General features: G+C 42.4%; 1 protein-coding gene across 3 annotated transcripts in view; it reads left to right on the forward strand.

Annotated features, from left to right (window-relative positions):
* ubr2 (ubiquitin protein ligase E3 component n-recognin 2) overlaps positions 1-17,796 on the forward strand; it is a 185,761-nt gene that overhangs the window by 93,644 nt on the left and 74,321 nt on the right. For all 3 annotated transcript variants that reach the window (XM_038812572.1, XM_038812581.1, XM_038812563.1), the window contains exons 12-15: positions 2,872-3,038; positions 5,580-5,679; positions 8,164-8,292; positions 16,669-16,852. In XM_038812572.1, coding sequence (XP_038668500.1) covers positions 2,872-3,038; positions 5,580-5,679; positions 8,164-8,292; positions 16,669-16,852 — 580 coding nt within the window. The remainder of the gene's footprint in view (positions 1-2,871; positions 3,039-5,579; positions 5,680-8,163; positions 8,293-16,668; positions 16,853-17,796) is intronic.

Raw genomic sequence — 17,796 nt, forward strand, 5'->3', positions numbered from 1 at the left:
AAATACAAAAACTCCATCAGGTCCCCCAGCCATACCAAGACGCTGGATGGAGAGGCTGACCTCCACCCCAATCGATCCCGCCTGCGAGCAATCATGAAATAAAAATTTGAAAATGCTTATTGTCACAAGTATTGTCAAATGAAGTTACTGTGAAAAGCCCCTAGCCGCCACATTCTGGCGCCTGTTTGGGGAGGCTGGTAAGGGAATTGAACCCGCGCTGCTGGCCTTGTTCTGCTTTACAAGACACCGGTTAACCCACTGTGCTAAACCAGCCCCTATCAGCGAGACGAAGACTAAGACATCTGCTCCTGTCTGCAGCTTCGGCAAATCTGACACCCTAAATGTGGCCCCCACAGGACTGGTCTTCAAATCCAAGGACAAGATCGCCCATATAGTGCTGAAAAACAACCTCCAACTTCAGGCATGACCAGAACATAATGTACATGTTTGGCCGGACCTCTCCCACACTGCTCGCAAATGTGCTCCACGCCCTCAAACAGCCGGCTCATCCTCGACCTCGTCTAGTGAACCTGGTACACCACCTTTAACTGTATTGACCCGAGCCTCGCACCACGAGGTTGAGGCAGTCGCCCTCTGCAACATCTCACACCACAACCTCGCCTCCAATGCCACGTGCAGCTCCTCCTCCCACTTGGTGGTAAACCCCTCCAGTGACTCCGTGGCCTCCTGCAAAGTCTTCCTTCCCATAAATCTCCGAGATTGCCAACACCCCATCACTGCCAACACCCCCTCCAAAAACGAGGAGGAAGGTGTCACTGGAAACGTCAAGAAAACCTTCCTGGCAAAGTCCTGTACCTGCATATACCTCAAGGCCTCTCTCCGCGGAATCCCAAACTTCTCTGTCAACCTGCAAACCGCCCTTCCAAAAGCAAGTCCTTAATTTCCATTACCCACGCACTTCAATTACCTGAACCAAACCATCCAGTCTCACCAGCCCAAACACATGGCTCTCTTGAATCAGCATCAGCTTCGAGCCTGCCCCAACTCAAAATGGTGCCGTAATTGCCTCTACATCTTCAGCGTGGCTGCCACCACTGGACCACCCGAGTATTTCCCTGGGGCAAACAGGAGTGGCACTGTTGCCAGTGCCTGCAACCCCGACCCCCTACACGGGCCTGCCTCCAACCTCACCCACATTGCCTCTGGCTCCCTACCCCAGCCCCACACCCATCCAATAGTAATACATCACAATCAGAAGAACCAAACCCCCCGATTGTCACCCTGAAGCACCGTCTTTGGAATCCTCGCCACCTTACACGCCCATACAAACCACAAAATCACCCCCATTAAAAAAACACTGTTGGCAAAAAGACCGGTAAGCACTGGAATAAAAATAAAAACAGCGGCAAGATATCCATCTTTACCGCCTGCACTCGGCCTGCCAATAATAGGCTGTCCCACCTCAACAAACTGCCTTGATCCTACCCACCAGGCTCGTAATATTCACTTTACGGCGCTGGGCCCAGTTCCGCGCGTCCTGCACCCCCAGGTACCTGAATTGAGTGGTCACCACAGGAAATCGCAATCTCCCCAAGACAGCCGGAGAGGTAACCAAAAAGCACTCACTCTTCAAATTCAATTTATATCCTGAAAAAGCCCCAAAACGCCTGAGGACCACCATTATATCCCCTACCATGGGACCCAGGTTAAAAATATACAACAAAAGGTTGTCAGCACAGGGACATCTTGTGCTCTACCTCCGCTCCCTCACTATCCCCCTCCAATTATCCGAGTTCCTCAGTGCAGTGGCCAAGCGTACTATCGCCAGCGCAGACAAAAGGGGGGGGACATAGAACATTCCTGTCTCATTCCCTTATGCAGCTGAAAATATCAATAAGTTGACCTCATTTTTCGAAATGACCATGCCTTAAACTTCAGCCCAATCCCAACACTTCACTCCAACACCACTCTACTCGAACAAACACCTTCTCCGCATCCAAGGCCGCCACCACCTCCAGCTCCTGCCCTTCTGATGGGGAAAGCACCACATTTAATAAACGCCACACATTCAAGGATAACTACCTATCCTATGCAAACCGTGTCTGATCCTTTCCAATCACCTGTGGAATCACCCTCCAACCTCAGCAGTAACACTTCGGCAAGAATCTTGACATCTACATTTAACAGGGATATTGTCGATATGACCTGCACTGGGTCCTTATCCTTTTTTAACAACAGCGAAATAGATGCCTGTCCCATCGTCTCCGGGAGGGCCCCCTTAGCCACTGAGTCCTCAAACGTCTCCACCAACAGCGGCGCCAGCCTATCCAGAAACTTCTTTCAGAATTCCCCGGAAACCCATCCAGCCCCGGTGCTTTACCCATTTACATTTTCTCCATTGCCGTCCGAACCTCCTCAATCCTCACAGGCTCCTTCAAAGTTTTCCTCTTCTCTCCTACTTTAGGACACCCCAGCCCCTCCAAGAACTCACTCATATCCCACTCATCCCTCAGAGCTCCAACCTTTACAACCTCTTATAAAACTCCTCAAATGCCCTGTTCACCTACACCGGCACCACCATCTGAATCCTCGCCCCATCCTGGATCTTGATAATCTCCCGCAAGGCCGCCTGCTGGTGGAGCTGTCCCACCGAGTGACTGCCGTTCTCCCTATATTCGTACACCATGCCCTGCGTCCTCCTCAACTGGAGTACCGCTTTGGTCAAAGCATTACTGTGCCTATTTGTTCAGTTTTTCATCACATTTTAGCTTAATTTCTTTTTTACAATAATATCATGCCAAAATATTTTGTTAGGGAGGGGAAGAGGGGAGGTTTGATGTTGCTCCTTCGACTCATTGCTATGTGGGGAAATATCATTGCACTCTTATAATTAATATGATTGCATTTCAGGCTCGCATGCTGATAACTGACGAAAACCTCATGACAACCATAATTCAAACTTTCATGGATCATTTGATGAGACAGCGGGATTCTCATGGCAGGTTTCAGTTTGAAAGATATACAGCCATACAGGCCTTCAAATTCAGGAGGGTGCAAAGTCTCATTGGTGATCTGAAGTAAGCGAGAAATGTTAACTTTTCTTTAAGTTCTTTTGTAGAAATGCCTTTCAGAGCACCTGCTGATCAGTCTCCTCTGATCAGTTCATCATTAAACTTAGCGATTGTGTAAAAGTTATTTAAGAAAGTACTAATGAAATGAAAAATAATTAATGTTTTCAGTTTGACAGCAACATTACTGTAGATTATTTTAAAAAATGTTATGGTAGAATTGCCAGCTTTCGTAGCTCAACAAATATGTCTGCTGATGATGTAGTGAGATTATGGGAATTAGCTTTTAATCAGAATGACTTGGTATAAATCTGGTGGCTCATAAATTAAATAAACATTTTGACAGCAAACTGCTTTCATAACTTTTAATCTATATTTTAGTTATACACAGTGACCTGTTAAGATGTTGTGGGCTGCTCTCATCTTGTTTCCTAGATGGGTCCAAGCTAATGCTTTATCAGTGAAAAGGAGGTTGATTTCTGATCAGAAATCCTCTCTGGATCTACAGACGTTCCCCTCGAGACATAGCCACCCCTCCTTCTGAGGATCCATTAAACTCTACCTCAAGTTAGAAATGCAGCAATCGGTAAAACTAAAACAGCGTATGCGTTAAATTTAGGGACGGCACGGTGGCACAGTGTTTAGCACTGCCACCTAATGGCGCTGTGGACCCGGTTCGATCCCGGCCCTGGGTCACTGTCTGTGTGGAGTTTACATATTCTCCCTGTGTCTGCGTGGGTTTCACCCCCACAACCCAAAGATGTGTAGGGTAGGTGGATTTGCCACGCTAAATTGTCCCTTAATTGGTAAAAAATAGTTGGGTATTCTAAAATAAAAAAAAAACAAATTTCGGGGCAGATGTTGGAAGGGTGCAACAAAGTCTGTTATGACTTGGATGGCAGCACGGTACAAGTATTTGCTATTTTCGGCAGATAAGGAACAATGGTAACACAGTGTAGACTGTGGCAAAAGCAGAGAAACAGCTGTACTAGCCAACCACTGCAGCTGCCAAGCTTCCTAAATGTCTTTGATCCTCCTTGCTCCTGGGATTGTACAAAAATAAGCGAGAGAGTGGGAGCAGCAGCACGCATCTTTTCCTCCTCCGCAGTACTCAGACTCTTTAGCTAGGATTTAGCCGTGAAATGTGACGTACAGACATGGAATCAAATCCTACAGTGTTGGGAAGTGGGCGAAGTGACAGGTGCATTCACACTGGAAGTTGTATAAGATGTACCTGTTGTAAAATTGGTACTATTAATGATACAAAATTTCTTCGACACACTTCTGCACAAAGATAATCTTCTCCACATATTATACTAAATGCAGACGGACTGGTCATTTGCTCCCACTTTCCCAACATCATTTTATCAGAGTGGCACAAATCAATTTGTTCTCTGATTTTTCTTGGTTTAGTTGTGCAGCTCTTTGAGGATCTAGTTGAACTTTATAAGTTTGGAATCGGATTTAATATTTTGTGATTAAAATTAGTGCAAATGTCTTATTAAGAATCATAGACGTTCAACAAATTCCATCAATAAATTTAACGCATAAGCTATTTCAGCTTTACTGATCGCTGCATTTGTATCTTGTGCAGTTTTTTTGGCAGTCTGCACCCACACTCAAGTGATAATATTAAGACTGGAATAATTTGGTCATTTTTTGGGCATCGGAATGGAGTAGAAGTACTTAGTCTACTATAAAATCACAAAGTTGTAGAAATTAAGACCATAAGACCATAAGACATAGGAGTGGAAGTAAGGCCATTCGGCCCATCGAGTCCACTCCGCCATTCAATCATGGCTGATGGGCATTTCAACTCCACCTACCAGCATTCTCCCCGTAGCCCTTAATTCCTCGCGACATCAAGAATTTATCTATCTCTGCCTTGAAGCCATTTAGCGTCCCGGCCTCCACTGCACTCCGCGGCAATGAATTCCACAGGCCCACTACTCTCTGGCTGAAGAAATGTCTCCGCATTTCTGTTCTGAATTTACCCCCTCTAATTCTAAGGCTGTGCCCACGGGTCCTCTTCTCCTCGCCTAACGGAAACAGTTTCTTTGCATCCACCCTTTCTAAGCCATGTATTATCTTGTAAGTTTCTATTAGATCTCCCCTTAACCTTCTAAACTCCAATGAATACAATCCCAGGATCCTCAGCCGTTCATCATATGTTAGACCCGCCATTCCAGGGATCATCCGTGTGAATCTCCGCTGGACACGCTCCAGTGCCAGTATGTCCTTCCTGAGATGTGGGGCCCAAAACTGGACACAGTACTCCAAATGGGGCCTAACCAGAGCCTTATAAAGGCTCAGTAGCACATCGCTGCTTTTATATTCCAACCCTCTTGAGATAAATGACAACATTGCATTCGCTTTCTTAATCACAGATTCAACCTGCATGTTTACCTTTAGGGAATCCTCGACTAGCACTCCCAGATCCCTTTGTACTTTGGCATTATGAATTTTCTCACCGTTTAGAAAGTAGTCTATGCTTGGATTCTTTTTTCCAAAGTAAATTCTGCATTTAACAGAGTGCTCTTTTCTTCACAGATATGTATTGGTTAGCAAACCCACAGAGTGGACTGACAAACTAAGGGAGAAATTTCTGGAGGGATTTGAGGTGTTTTTGCAGTTATTAAAACGCATGCAGGTTGGTTCAGAATTTTAAATTTTTTAAAGTCAGGCGAATAATAAACAGGTAATTCATTCCAAAACGAAACAATTTAATTTGGTGTAAATGCTATTTGATTAGAATTACTATTACATTTCTTTACTGTTTTGATGCATATACCGGTAAGTACATTTAAAAAAAAATTGTTAGCAAATAAGCTAAACAAGACCATAATAACTTTGGTCCGTGTGAATATTTGGGCTTTGGATTAATCCCTTTCAAAACTCAACAATAGGAATGTTCAAGCCAATTTGACTTGATTGCTAATTGCATATGAAAATGCAGAATTATATAATTTTTAAGAAAAGTTGCTAATCACTGGTCTTGGAAGGCAGGAGTATATGGGAGAAGAGGGAGGTCTGGCGCTAAAAACTGTAAGTTCTGTCTTGGAAGGCATGCTCAATAAAGACGAGAATGTGTTATTAATCCAAGTGGAAAAACTGGATTTGTTTGAAATGTGCAAGGTAGGTCCAACTGGTTTAAGAGTGGGAACCCATTACAAACATAGAGAGGAATATAAGCACAGAGCTACACATCCTGTAGTTTCAAGTTACACTTATGATGCCGAGGGGCATACATTTGCCTCTTAAATATATTCAACTTGCCCATTAATTTATAAGATCCATTTTAAAACAAAAGGTCTTTGTGAATCTTGTGTTGGAAGAGAATGTTTTTATACAACGCGCTACATTACTCAGGTTACGAGACTGCTTCTGAAAAAAAGTGATTTTTTTTCAGTCAGTTTCCTTTACCCGCCATGGTGTTTGAGCACATATTACTTTGAAGTCTGAAGAACTGGCACCATCTGTATATGGACTAACACCGTTTAACATCAATTGCTTGTCTTTTCATTCATCCTGGAGTTGTACAGAATGGAGGTTAGCAGGTCCTCTTGACAGGACTTGAGTGGAAGGAGTATGATTAGAGGGTTCACAGATGATCACTGGATGATGAAATCATTATTTGGAGTGATTATGTAAAGTTTTTTGCCAGATGCCTTTGGAGGCATTGCATACTTCTGATATAACACTGCTTATCAAGGGAACACTCACTCCTTGGACCAATTTGGAACATGTTGGGAGCCTTACTATCCCCACCTATTTTAGTGTCAACTGCAAATTTGGCTTTTGTGCACTCTATCCCTACATCCAAGTCATTAATATATATTGTAAATAGTTGGGGCCCAAGGACCAAACTCGATGGCACCCCAAACCCATTTATCCCGATTCTCTATTCTGTTGGTTAGTCAGTCTTCTATCTAAGTTAATAAATTACCCTTAATCCCATGTGCAATTCTGTGTTGAACTTTTGTGCAACACCTTTTCAAATGCCTTCTGGAAGTCAAGCTTTACGATACCTACATGATGTCCATTATCCACTTGTTACATCTTCGAAGAGCTCTAGCAAATTAGTCAAATAGGATTTACCCTTCATAAAACCATGCTGACTCTGATGGATTACGTTTTGACTTTCCAAATCTCCTGTTATTACTTCCTTAAAATTGGATTCTAACAATTTCCTAATGACAAATGTTTAACTAACTGGTGTATAGTTTCCTACTTTTTGCCTCCCTCCGTTTTTGAATGTGTATTTTTCCAATCCATTGGAATCTTTTGCCGCATAAAGGGAATTTGGAATAAAGGTAATATCAACACAAGTTGTCATTGTTGGCTAACTTATGATCAATCTTAGTTAACTATTTCTTTAAATAACTTCACATGTTTTATAATTTTGTATTAAGATTTGTGGCCGACATAAATTTCTTCAAAAACAGAAAATACTGGTCAATCTGCAGGTCTGACACCATCTATGGAGAGACAAGGGAGCTAACATTTCGAGTCTGGATGACTCTTTGTCAAAGCGAGAGTAAGCTGGAAATGGGGTCAGGTTTATCCTGTAGTGGGGAGGACATGGAGCAGTGGGGCTGGATAGGGGGCCAGCTATAGGTGGAGATAGACAAAGATGTTGAGGACAGAAGACAAAAGGAATGTAAATGGGGGTGATTAATGCTAAGAAGGGTTCTGATAGTGGCACATAAAGAAATTTAAATATGTGAATTTCAGAACAAAGTTGAGTGGTGTGTCAGCTAGGAACAGTTGGCCCAAGTGGAGTTGGGGAGGAGGGAAACAATGGTGAGGGAAAACGGATCAATGGAGGAAAGAAAAATAAAATGACAGAAATAAAAATGGGGTGGAAGTGGAGGAGAGAGTTCACATTCTGAAGTTGTTGAACTTAATGCTAAGCCTGGAAGGCTGTAATGCACCTAATCGGAAAATGAAGTCCTGTTCCTCCAGTTTGCGCTGGGCTTCACTGGAAGGTCAATGACGGACATGTGGATGGTGAGTTGAAATGGCAAGCGACAGGAAGGTCTGGTCCTGTTTGTGGACGGACCGGAGGTGTTCTGCAAAGCACTGTTTAGAGTAGACCAATGTCGAGTAAATTCCTTCATGTTGTCTTTTGCAGGGAATGGATCCAGTAACAAGACAAGTAGGTCAACACATAGAGATGGAACCAGAGTGGGAGGCAGCATTTACCTTGCAGATGAAGCTTACACATATAATTTCTATGATCCAAGAATGGTGTGCCTCTGATGTAAGTCCCAGTTCAATGTAGCACTTCATCTTCTGTAATGTTTCTCAGTGACTGATCTGTCTGTGGTCTTAGCTTCACTTCTCTGTTTGCTCCCCATAACGCTTGCCCAACAAAAACCTGTCCAGCTCTACTCTGCCTTGAATAAATTCTAATATCCAGCTTCCACTACTTTCTGGGGAAGAGAATTCCACACACCAACGACACTTCAGGAGAAAAGGTTTCTCCTTATTTTTAATTTGAATTCCTTGCAAATTGACGTGATGAGGCATAATGATGTCCAGGCCTTCAACATAGTGCTTAAGGGAGTTGAACATTGATTTGCAGCTTTTTAACCAAGTTGAAATAATTATTGAGTCTTCAGTTGATATGGTGGTGCGACCAATCCTGTGTTCAGGCATGTAATTCTCTGATCTGATTAAGTCCTGAAAATAACTTGGCCGACAACGTTGTTTGTCCATTGTTTTTTAAAAATAAACTTTTTTTTTTCCAATTCGGGGGTAATTTAGCGTTGCCAATCCACCTACCCTGCACACCTTTGTGTTGTGGGGTGAGACCCATGCAGATGCAGACAGGGTCGGGATTCGAACCCGGGTCCTCAGCGCCGTAGGCAGCAGTGTTAACCACTGTGCCACGTGCCACCTCTTGTTTGTCCATTGTTCGGACCAACCAATCTGATACCCTTCATTCAGGCAACTGTATATAAAGAAAAACATTTCCATTTGAACCATTATTTATGTGACACAAATTACATGTTTTCTTTCTCCCCACCCCCACCCCAAATCAGACTTCTGTTTTGTCTAAGAAAACTAGCCAGCTCAAAACATAACATAAGTTTAGATTTCTTTTGTCTCGACCCCCTGGGCTAGTGCACGGTCAATTCCAGCCCATTTGACCCAGAGTCACAGCATAAGTGAAATTTGATTTTATTATTTTAAAATTGTGTGAGCCCAATAAACTGCAGTCACCAAATTTGGAAAAATTAATCATGAATAATCTTTTATTATTTAACAGTCATATAATTAAACTGAAAAAAAAATGTAGCTGACTACCCTTTCCCAACCCCCCCTTTTAACTACCCCCACACTCTACACGCACACAAAAACAACACAGAGAGGAAAGGATGGTTGAGAGGTAAAGAAAATATCAATAACAATTAAATGATAAATGGATCTTTGAAACACTAGGATGGCTCCCAGCTAATGTCTGGAATTCAAGCTTTTGTTTCAGTACTCCTTCTTTCTCAGCTTAAGGTGGTTTTGTCTGGCAAGGTTGTCCACTTTCTCTGTACATCCAAGATCATTTCTAATTTACAGTACAGATGTGCCAGGCACACTCTGGTTTTAAAACATTAAAGCAGATCTTTAATTCAGCAGTGAGAGAGTAAGACTGTCCATTTCACTTTCAAGGTCTAGACACTTGGCACTCTCACTCAGAAGCATCATGCAGGAACCAACTACTGATTGTTGTCAGGCAGAACGCTGTACCTGGTCAGTCCACAGTTTGTCAGCCTGCCGACCAGCCAGCCAATTGAACCGACTTCCTCCAAAGCTGGTTGTTAAGAATCACTCAGCGCCGACAAGTCTGTTTTCTCCTCTCCAAAATATAAAACCTGGAACACCCTATCCTGACTAGCAGGCTGCTTCAACTTGAGTCCTCTCTCTGCTTGAAGGCACGTTCTGATTATGGGTCCACAGACCAAAAATAATAAAAGAAAAGACGAGGGAACAAAGGAAATAACAGGAAGGACTGTTACTCTCTCAAATTTTAGTCCTAATCAGGACTGTCAAAAGTTTTGAAAATTAACAGAAGTCAACTATTATTTTAAAATTGTTTTGAATGTCTAATTTCTTAAATTACACAGTATTGTTTTATCTCTCACAGAGTTGAGGTTTATTTTTATTTATATGGAATTCTTGATTGAAGGATACCATGTAAACAGGTGCTAATTGCTCTTTATGCTGCTCAGAAATATAACTTGGAAACAGGCCTTTTGACCCAACCGATCTAGGTTCATCTAAATCCTTTGTGCCTGCCCTGTTCTTGCATCCCTTCATTCATTTTCCCTTTATTTATTTATCTATCTTCATAAATATTGACATAGCTTTTGTATCAATTATTAGGGCATTCCACAGCATTGTAAGCTTCTGTATAAACATCACCGTTGCTCACCGTGCTAAATTTCTTGCAATTAATCTTGTATTCATGTCCCGTAATTCTAGATCTCCCAATCCCTTGAACAGACCTTCAGTAAGCCTGTGATATTTTATAAGGCTCATGCTGCACCAGCTACTTGGAACCTTACATTTATATGAAAGACATTTAATTTATTCTTATGCACAAAAGTAGATTTGCATCTGTCTGCCGATATATAAACTGAAATTTGGCCAATACCGTAACCTTTCAAAGCTGCAGCAAATGCTTCTGAATTCTGAAAGTCCTTCTCTTTTCTACATTCTTCCAATTACCATTTTTGGTTGTACTCTTCAGTTGACATAGCCTTGTCATATAGAACATTTTGTCTGTCTTACAAACCATTTCCAGTATTCAGAACTTGAAGTTTCAATGTAATGCAGTCGCAATTCAATTGTGAGAAGTGTTATGATCCATCAGATATTTTTTAAAAAGTATATTTATTTTAAAATGTCATAATGAACAAAACCAGACAACACAATTAACCAAAATTACACAATAAAAGAATGAACCCACAAAAGCACATATTAACGTAACTCCAAAAAACGAAGCTAAACCTCCTAACAGCTGACCATCACGAGCTCTGTAAAAAAGGAAATGAATGGCTGCCATCTTGGGTATATCCCTCTAATGGTGTACTTAACTGTCTCCAAATGTAAAAAAGACAAGAGGTCACCCAACCAAGCCGAGGCAATGGCCGGAGTTCGAGACTGGCACCCCAGCAGAACTCTCTCTGGGCTATCAATGAGGTGAAGGCGAGGACATTCGTCTTCACTCCTGTCTGATACCCCAAATATGGCCAGCAGCGGACATGGATCCAAATCAACATTGAGTACCTCTGACATGATGTTGAAGAAAGAGGCCCGGAAGCGTACCAACTTGGGACAAGCCCAGAACATATGAGTGTGGCTAGCTGGCCCCCGAGAGTAGCGCTCACACTTGTCCTCCACCCCAGAGAAAAATCCACTTATCCTCACTTTAGTCAGATGTGCTGTGTGTACCACCTTGAATTGAATCAAACTTTTAAAAAAAATTTAGAGTACCCAATTCATTTTTGCCAATTAAGGGCAATTTAGCGTGGCCAATCCACCTAGTTTGCACATTTTTGGGTTGTGAGGGTGAAACCCACGCAAACACAGGGACAATGTGCAAACTCCACACAGACAGTGACCCAGAGCCGGGATCGAACCTGGGACCTCGAGCCGTGAGGCCGCAGTGCTAACCCACTGCGCCACCGTGCTGCCCAGAATTGAATCAAACTTAATTGAACACATGAAGACATGTGACCCTACAAAGGGCGTCACTCCACACCTCACCATCCAGAATGGGACCCAATTCACCCCCATTTCATCCTCTTGTAGGCCCCCAGAGAAAGATGGTTGTTGCATATAGGGGCTAGAGAAGACCAGGAACAGAGCTTAAAATGCTGCCTGAAATGCTTCCAAATTCTCAGCGTGGATGCCACCGCTGGATTCAAGGAAAATCTTAAAGGAGAGAAAGGCAACGATGCAGTAACTATTGCCCCAATGCACGAAACAATGCAGGAACCCGCTTCCATTTGTCCCCATGTGGAACCAGGATTGCTGAACCACAACAAGATCTTTTGAATATTGGCTACCCAATAGTAAAACGATAAATTGGATGTGGTAAGCCTCACTTTGTCCATCACTTTGGAGCAAAGCCCCATGGATCCTTGGAGTCTTCCCCGCCCAAATAAAGGAGGACATTAATTTGTGGTTTTTGACAAAAAAAGACTTGGAAAAAAATAAGGAGACATTAAGAAACAAATAAAAATCTTGGAAGTACATTTGTTTTAATAGTCTGAACCCTGCCCAAACTGGGGAGGGAGGCTAGCTGATTATTAATAAAATCTGTATCGTCCCAGTTTGGGGCGTCGATATTAACCAGAATCACCGGAATGCCCGCCAGAGAGCCACTGACAGTAACACGTCTGCCATTGAGGACGGCCAAGGTCGTAGAGGCAGAGAGCTAAACCCTTTTGTTAATTAATATTGTCGATCCCAGACCCTACCATCCAAGCCTGAATGAAAGACCTGTCCCACCTACCAATTGCACAGCCTTTTCTTGATCCTGACCCGCAAATGAGTCTTTTGCAAAATTATTACATCGGAATTTAAACTTTTATGGTGAGCAAATACTCTCAACCTTTTCACTGGGTCATTCAGCCCTTTCATGTTCCAGGTGACCAAATGAATTGGGGTCCCCCCACCAAATCCGGAGACTGCCATTTCCACCAAGAGAGATTACCCAGCAACCAGGCCCAGCTAAGATTGCCAAACCGAATCACAATACTAAATAAAGAAAAATCTGCAGGCATCGTCAGCAAGCTACCCCCACCCCCTCCTTGACCTTGTCCTCAGATACTACCGCAGCCAAATATGCATACAAATAGAAGCAAGAATTACACAAACAACTAAAATCTACTTCCAACAAACCTAAACAAAACAAGAACTCTGAGCTCATTATTTAAAAAGCGATTATAATGAGCTGCAATCAACCCTTCAACACCACTCCCATTAATTAACTCGTAGGTTAGCAGGTAGGCTCCCACTAGAGTGAAGAAAAATGGTTGTAAACAGCAAAATATTAAAACTCCACAAACCATTGTGCTCCAACAGGCAGCTATCTATTTTCATAACAATCAGAACAGAATCCCACATGAAACTAAACCCTGAACCTAAGACCAAACTAAAAATTCAACCACAAGAGAACAGGAAAATGCAAAAATAAACATGGAAACCCAACAATTCAACATGCCCATCCCCAACACCCAGAAAACTCAATCACAGCACGCCCAACCCCTGTTTCTCCAAGGAGAAACCAAGGAGTCCACCTCTCCAGGCACATCAAATAAATGGTCCTTTCCCTTGAAAGTTACTCTAACCGTGCCAGGTTCACCACACCAAATTGGACTCCACTTTTGTACAGGGTGGCCGTGGCTTTGTTGAACACAGCCCTCTTCTTCACCAGCTCTGCTCCCATGTCTTGGTAAACTCTGATGGCCTTCTCATTTGAAGTCATGATGCTCCCTCGGCCATCTCAGAGCCCACTCTTTCTCATCCAAGCTGTGGAACTTCACTACTACCACATGCTGTTGATCCTCAGGATGAGGCCTCTGTCAGGGTGTACAGTGGGCTCAGTTCAACCTAGGAGGAGATGTGAATCCACCCACCCCCGCCATCTTCCTGAACATCTGTGTGAAGTACTCCATGAATGTTGGGCTGTGCATCCCCTCTGGCAGCACCACAATTCGAACATTTTGCCTCCTGGACTGATCCTCTAAATCATTTACCTTGGCCGTCAACGATTTATTTGCTTAGGCCACCAGCAACATCTCCACTTCCAGTGAGGCAATCTGATCACTGTGTCTCAAAAGGGCCACTTCCATATATTTTATCATGGCTCCATGGGCTTTCAGAGTTTCATTGGTCTTCTCCAAAGCGGCTCAGATGGGAGCTAAGGCCGCCTCCATTGACCTTTGGAAGTCCTCCAACACAACCTACCAGTGTTTATCAAATTCCGTCACCAAAGTACTCAAAAGCACCTTGGCCACTAGTGGAGTGGCCGAAGCCCCAGAGTCTGCCTCTGCCATTTTATCTGCCGAAGAGCTCTGAGAGGCCTCCGATTCTGTCGACAAACTTCTACTGTCTGCCTTCTTAGATACATAGATACATTGAAGATAAGAGCAGGAGGAGGCCTTTTGGCCCTTCGAGACTGCTCCCCCATTTATCACAATCGTGGCTGATCATCCAACTTAATAGCCCAATCCTGCTTTCTCCCCATAGTCTTTGATCCCATCCACTCCTTTACCCTTCTGGGCATTTCACTTATGTAGGATTCTTATTCTATTAATTATATGGGTTTTCCAAATAAAATACCCCTGAAACTGAGAAAAGGGCAAAAAGTGTAGTGCTCTAGTCAGAGCCACCTAGTGCACGTCTTCCCCCTACATTTACACCACCGGATGTTCTCATCCAGCAGATGTTAGTTGCTGCACAAACCAAATCCCAAAGGGAAACTTGGCCCACACAACACGACCCTTTTTGTATTCTGACAATGAGAAAAGAAGTCTACTGAATTCAGAAGCCACAAATTCCAGTGACACTTTCACGATGTTAAACAGTAAATTAGAACATTTATTAAGAAAAGAGAACAAGATTACAGTTACACCATTAAAGTTTGCTTGACAGAGCATCCCTCATAAACAAAATCTCACTTCGTTAAGCATACACGTAAACATCCTCCAGACAACACTCCCTTATAGATGGTTAACTACAGAGTTTCATTAATAGTAATACAAGGCAAACACGCTGCTGTAAAAAAGTATGTCATTAGATTTTGCAACCTATTCCCACTCTGCTGTGGAAATTTAAGAAACTTCAAAAGCAAATCCCTTCTTTCTGGAGAACTGAAACTTTTCTGGCTTGGCTAAAATGACTGATTCAAACCTTGCCTGTTCACTGCTCTTTTCCCAACACAGTACTGTACGACAATAGTCGCATAGTCATCCACCAACACTGCTCGACATCTCTTTAAATATCCTTTTTCTCTTTCATCTTCAGTTCTATTTTTCCATGGTGCTTCTTTGAATTTAACTTTCCCAAAATATAAGTAGCTTTCAAGTTCTCTCTACTGTCCTCACTTTTGGATCAAATAAAATGTAACAACCTTTCTTTATTTATTTATGACCTATTCAAAGTTATGTAAAACCTTTTATTCCGCTTTGAAATTTAACAGCCAAAATTCCAAACCCTGTATCCTCCTTGCTAATTGCTACCTACTGATTGTTTACTTACAGAAAATTCACATGACCGTACCTACTTCAAATGCATGCCTTTAACACCTACATTCCTTTCATGCCTCAAACCCTCCCAGACAATCTTGTCTTCAGTTTAGTTAAGTTAGTTTCTCTCTCACACACACGCGCACACACACACACGCCTGCATCATAGAATAACATAATAGACCTCCAAAGTATTGAAAATAATAACATATCTCATCACAGAAGTGTGTATATATAAGTTAATACATGTACTTTTTATTGAGTTTATATTGAGGCTGTACATCTTTTAAAGATCATGCACAGGGTGTATTAAGTTTCTATCTTGAATTACTTAATGCTGTGCTTTAACATTGATCAGTTGCTGTTGGCTCATGGATGTCAACTGTTGCAATGTCGATTCACTGATTACAATAGGATGCTCCAAAATCATAGATTTCATTGTCATAGATTTTACAGTGCAGAAGGAGGCCATTCAGCCCATCGGGTCTGCACCGGCCCTTGGAAAGAGCACCCTACTCAATCCCACGCCTCCACCCTATCCCTGTAACCCCACTTAACCTTTTTGGATACTCAGGGCAATTTAGCATGGCCAATCCACCTAACCCGCACATCTTTGGACTGGGAAGAAACCGGAGCACCTGGAGGAAACCCATTCAGACACGGGGAGGATGTGCAGACTCCGCACAGAAAATGACCCAAGCTGGGAATCAAACCTGGGACCCTGGAGCTGTGAAGCAACTGTGCTCCCATGTTGCTCGAGGAAATTTTGTTCGAGGAAATTATCTTTATCATTGGCAAATACACATCCTGTATGGTTAATTATAGGATGATGTGGCGATGCTGGTGTTGGACTGGGGTGGGCATAGTAAGAAGTCTCACAACACCAGATTAAAGTCCAACAGGTTTGTCTCGAATCACTAGCTTTCGGAGCGTAGCTCCTTCCTCAGGTGAATGAGCTCACCTGAGGAAGGAGCTGTGCTCCGAAAGCTAGTGATTCGAAACATACCTGTTGGACTTTAACCTACTGTTGTAAGACTTCTTACTATTTATAAAATAGGAGGTATCTGCTGAAGCTGCAATGCGTACAATTCTATGAATACTTTTTCAACATCGTGTAGGACACTTTCTCTAATTTTTGCTTACAGCTTCAAGCTTGTTCATCATGAACCAATTCAGATTTTGCAAACTTACTTTTCATCACTAGTGAAATTAATTTTTGGGTCTTTGTAATCCTGGCCAGACTCCTCCTATAGGCACTGCTTCTAAGAGTTGGATACTATTTAAATGAAACTTTAGTCTTCATTGTTCCGTTCATCAGAATATCTGTGCTGTGTTTAATATTGCACGAAAACTAATCTTGTTTTATTTCTTTTATATTCCAGGAAAGGGTTCTAATTGAAGCCTACAGGAAGTGTTTGATTGTTTTATTGCAGTGTCATAGTGGGCCATGTGATGGAGAGCAGCCTATCACTTTGAGCATGTGTGGACATACATTGGAAAGTGTACAGTATCGTGTATCCCAGCATCAAGTCAGCATCCATTTGCCAGTTTCACGTTTATTTTCAGGTAAATACACACACTTAAAATGAAGAGCATAAAATTGAAATAAAATCGCAGTGGTTAGCACTGGGACTGCGGCGCTGAGAACCCGGGTTCGAATCCCGGCCCTGGGTCACTGTCCGTGTGGAGTTTGCACATTTTCCCCTTGTCTGCGTGGGTTTCACCCCCACAACCCAAAAAGATGTGCAGGTTAGGTGGATTGGCCATGCTAAATTGCTCCTTAATTGGAAACAAATAATTGGGTACTCTTTAAAAAAAAAAAAAAAAAAAAAAAATTTTTAAGAAAAAATAAATTGAAATAAAAGAAAATGCTGGAAATATCCAGCAGGTCTTGCATAGTCTATAGAAAGTGTTGTGGAGCTAACATTTCAGATCTTTCATTCTGCTAATACATTTGAATAAACTTGGGTTCTATGTAAGTCCTTCAATTGCTCAGGCACAGATCCAGCAAACAATATAGCCTGTTTGAATAGTGAAACTTCTGTGAGCCTGCTAATTTCAGTTTCAGGAGAGCTATTTCATCCATGAATGGTCCAGTTGCTGGTGTGTGATCAAATTAAATAAATACATGGCACATAGAGGCGTGCAGAAGACTGAACTGAAAAGATTTCTGCTATGTTCTTTTACAAAGAATACTTAGTTGGGATGCACGGCAGCCATGGTTAAAAGGTTCAAGGCAAATTACTGCGGATGCTGGAATCTGAGACAAAAACAGAAAATGTTGGACAACCGCAGCAGATCTGAAGAGTCATCCAGACTCAGTGTTAGCTTCCTTCTCTCCACGGATGCTGTCAGATGTGCTGAGATTGCCCAGCATTTTTTATGATTACAAGGTTGTTCTGCAGAGAATAGATAGATGGTTATTTTTAGAATGGGCAAATTTCAGCTTTCCAGTTGCTAAGTTTGTATTTAGTTATAATGAATAGTTTAGCAATAACAAAATGCGTGAC

This window comes from Scyliorhinus canicula, chromosome 1, assembly GCF_902713615.1.
Source record: "Scyliorhinus canicula chromosome 1, sScyCan1.1, whole genome shotgun sequence".
Classification (NCBI taxonomy): Eukaryota; Metazoa; Chordata; class Chondrichthyes; order Carcharhiniformes; family Scyliorhinidae; genus Scyliorhinus; species Scyliorhinus canicula.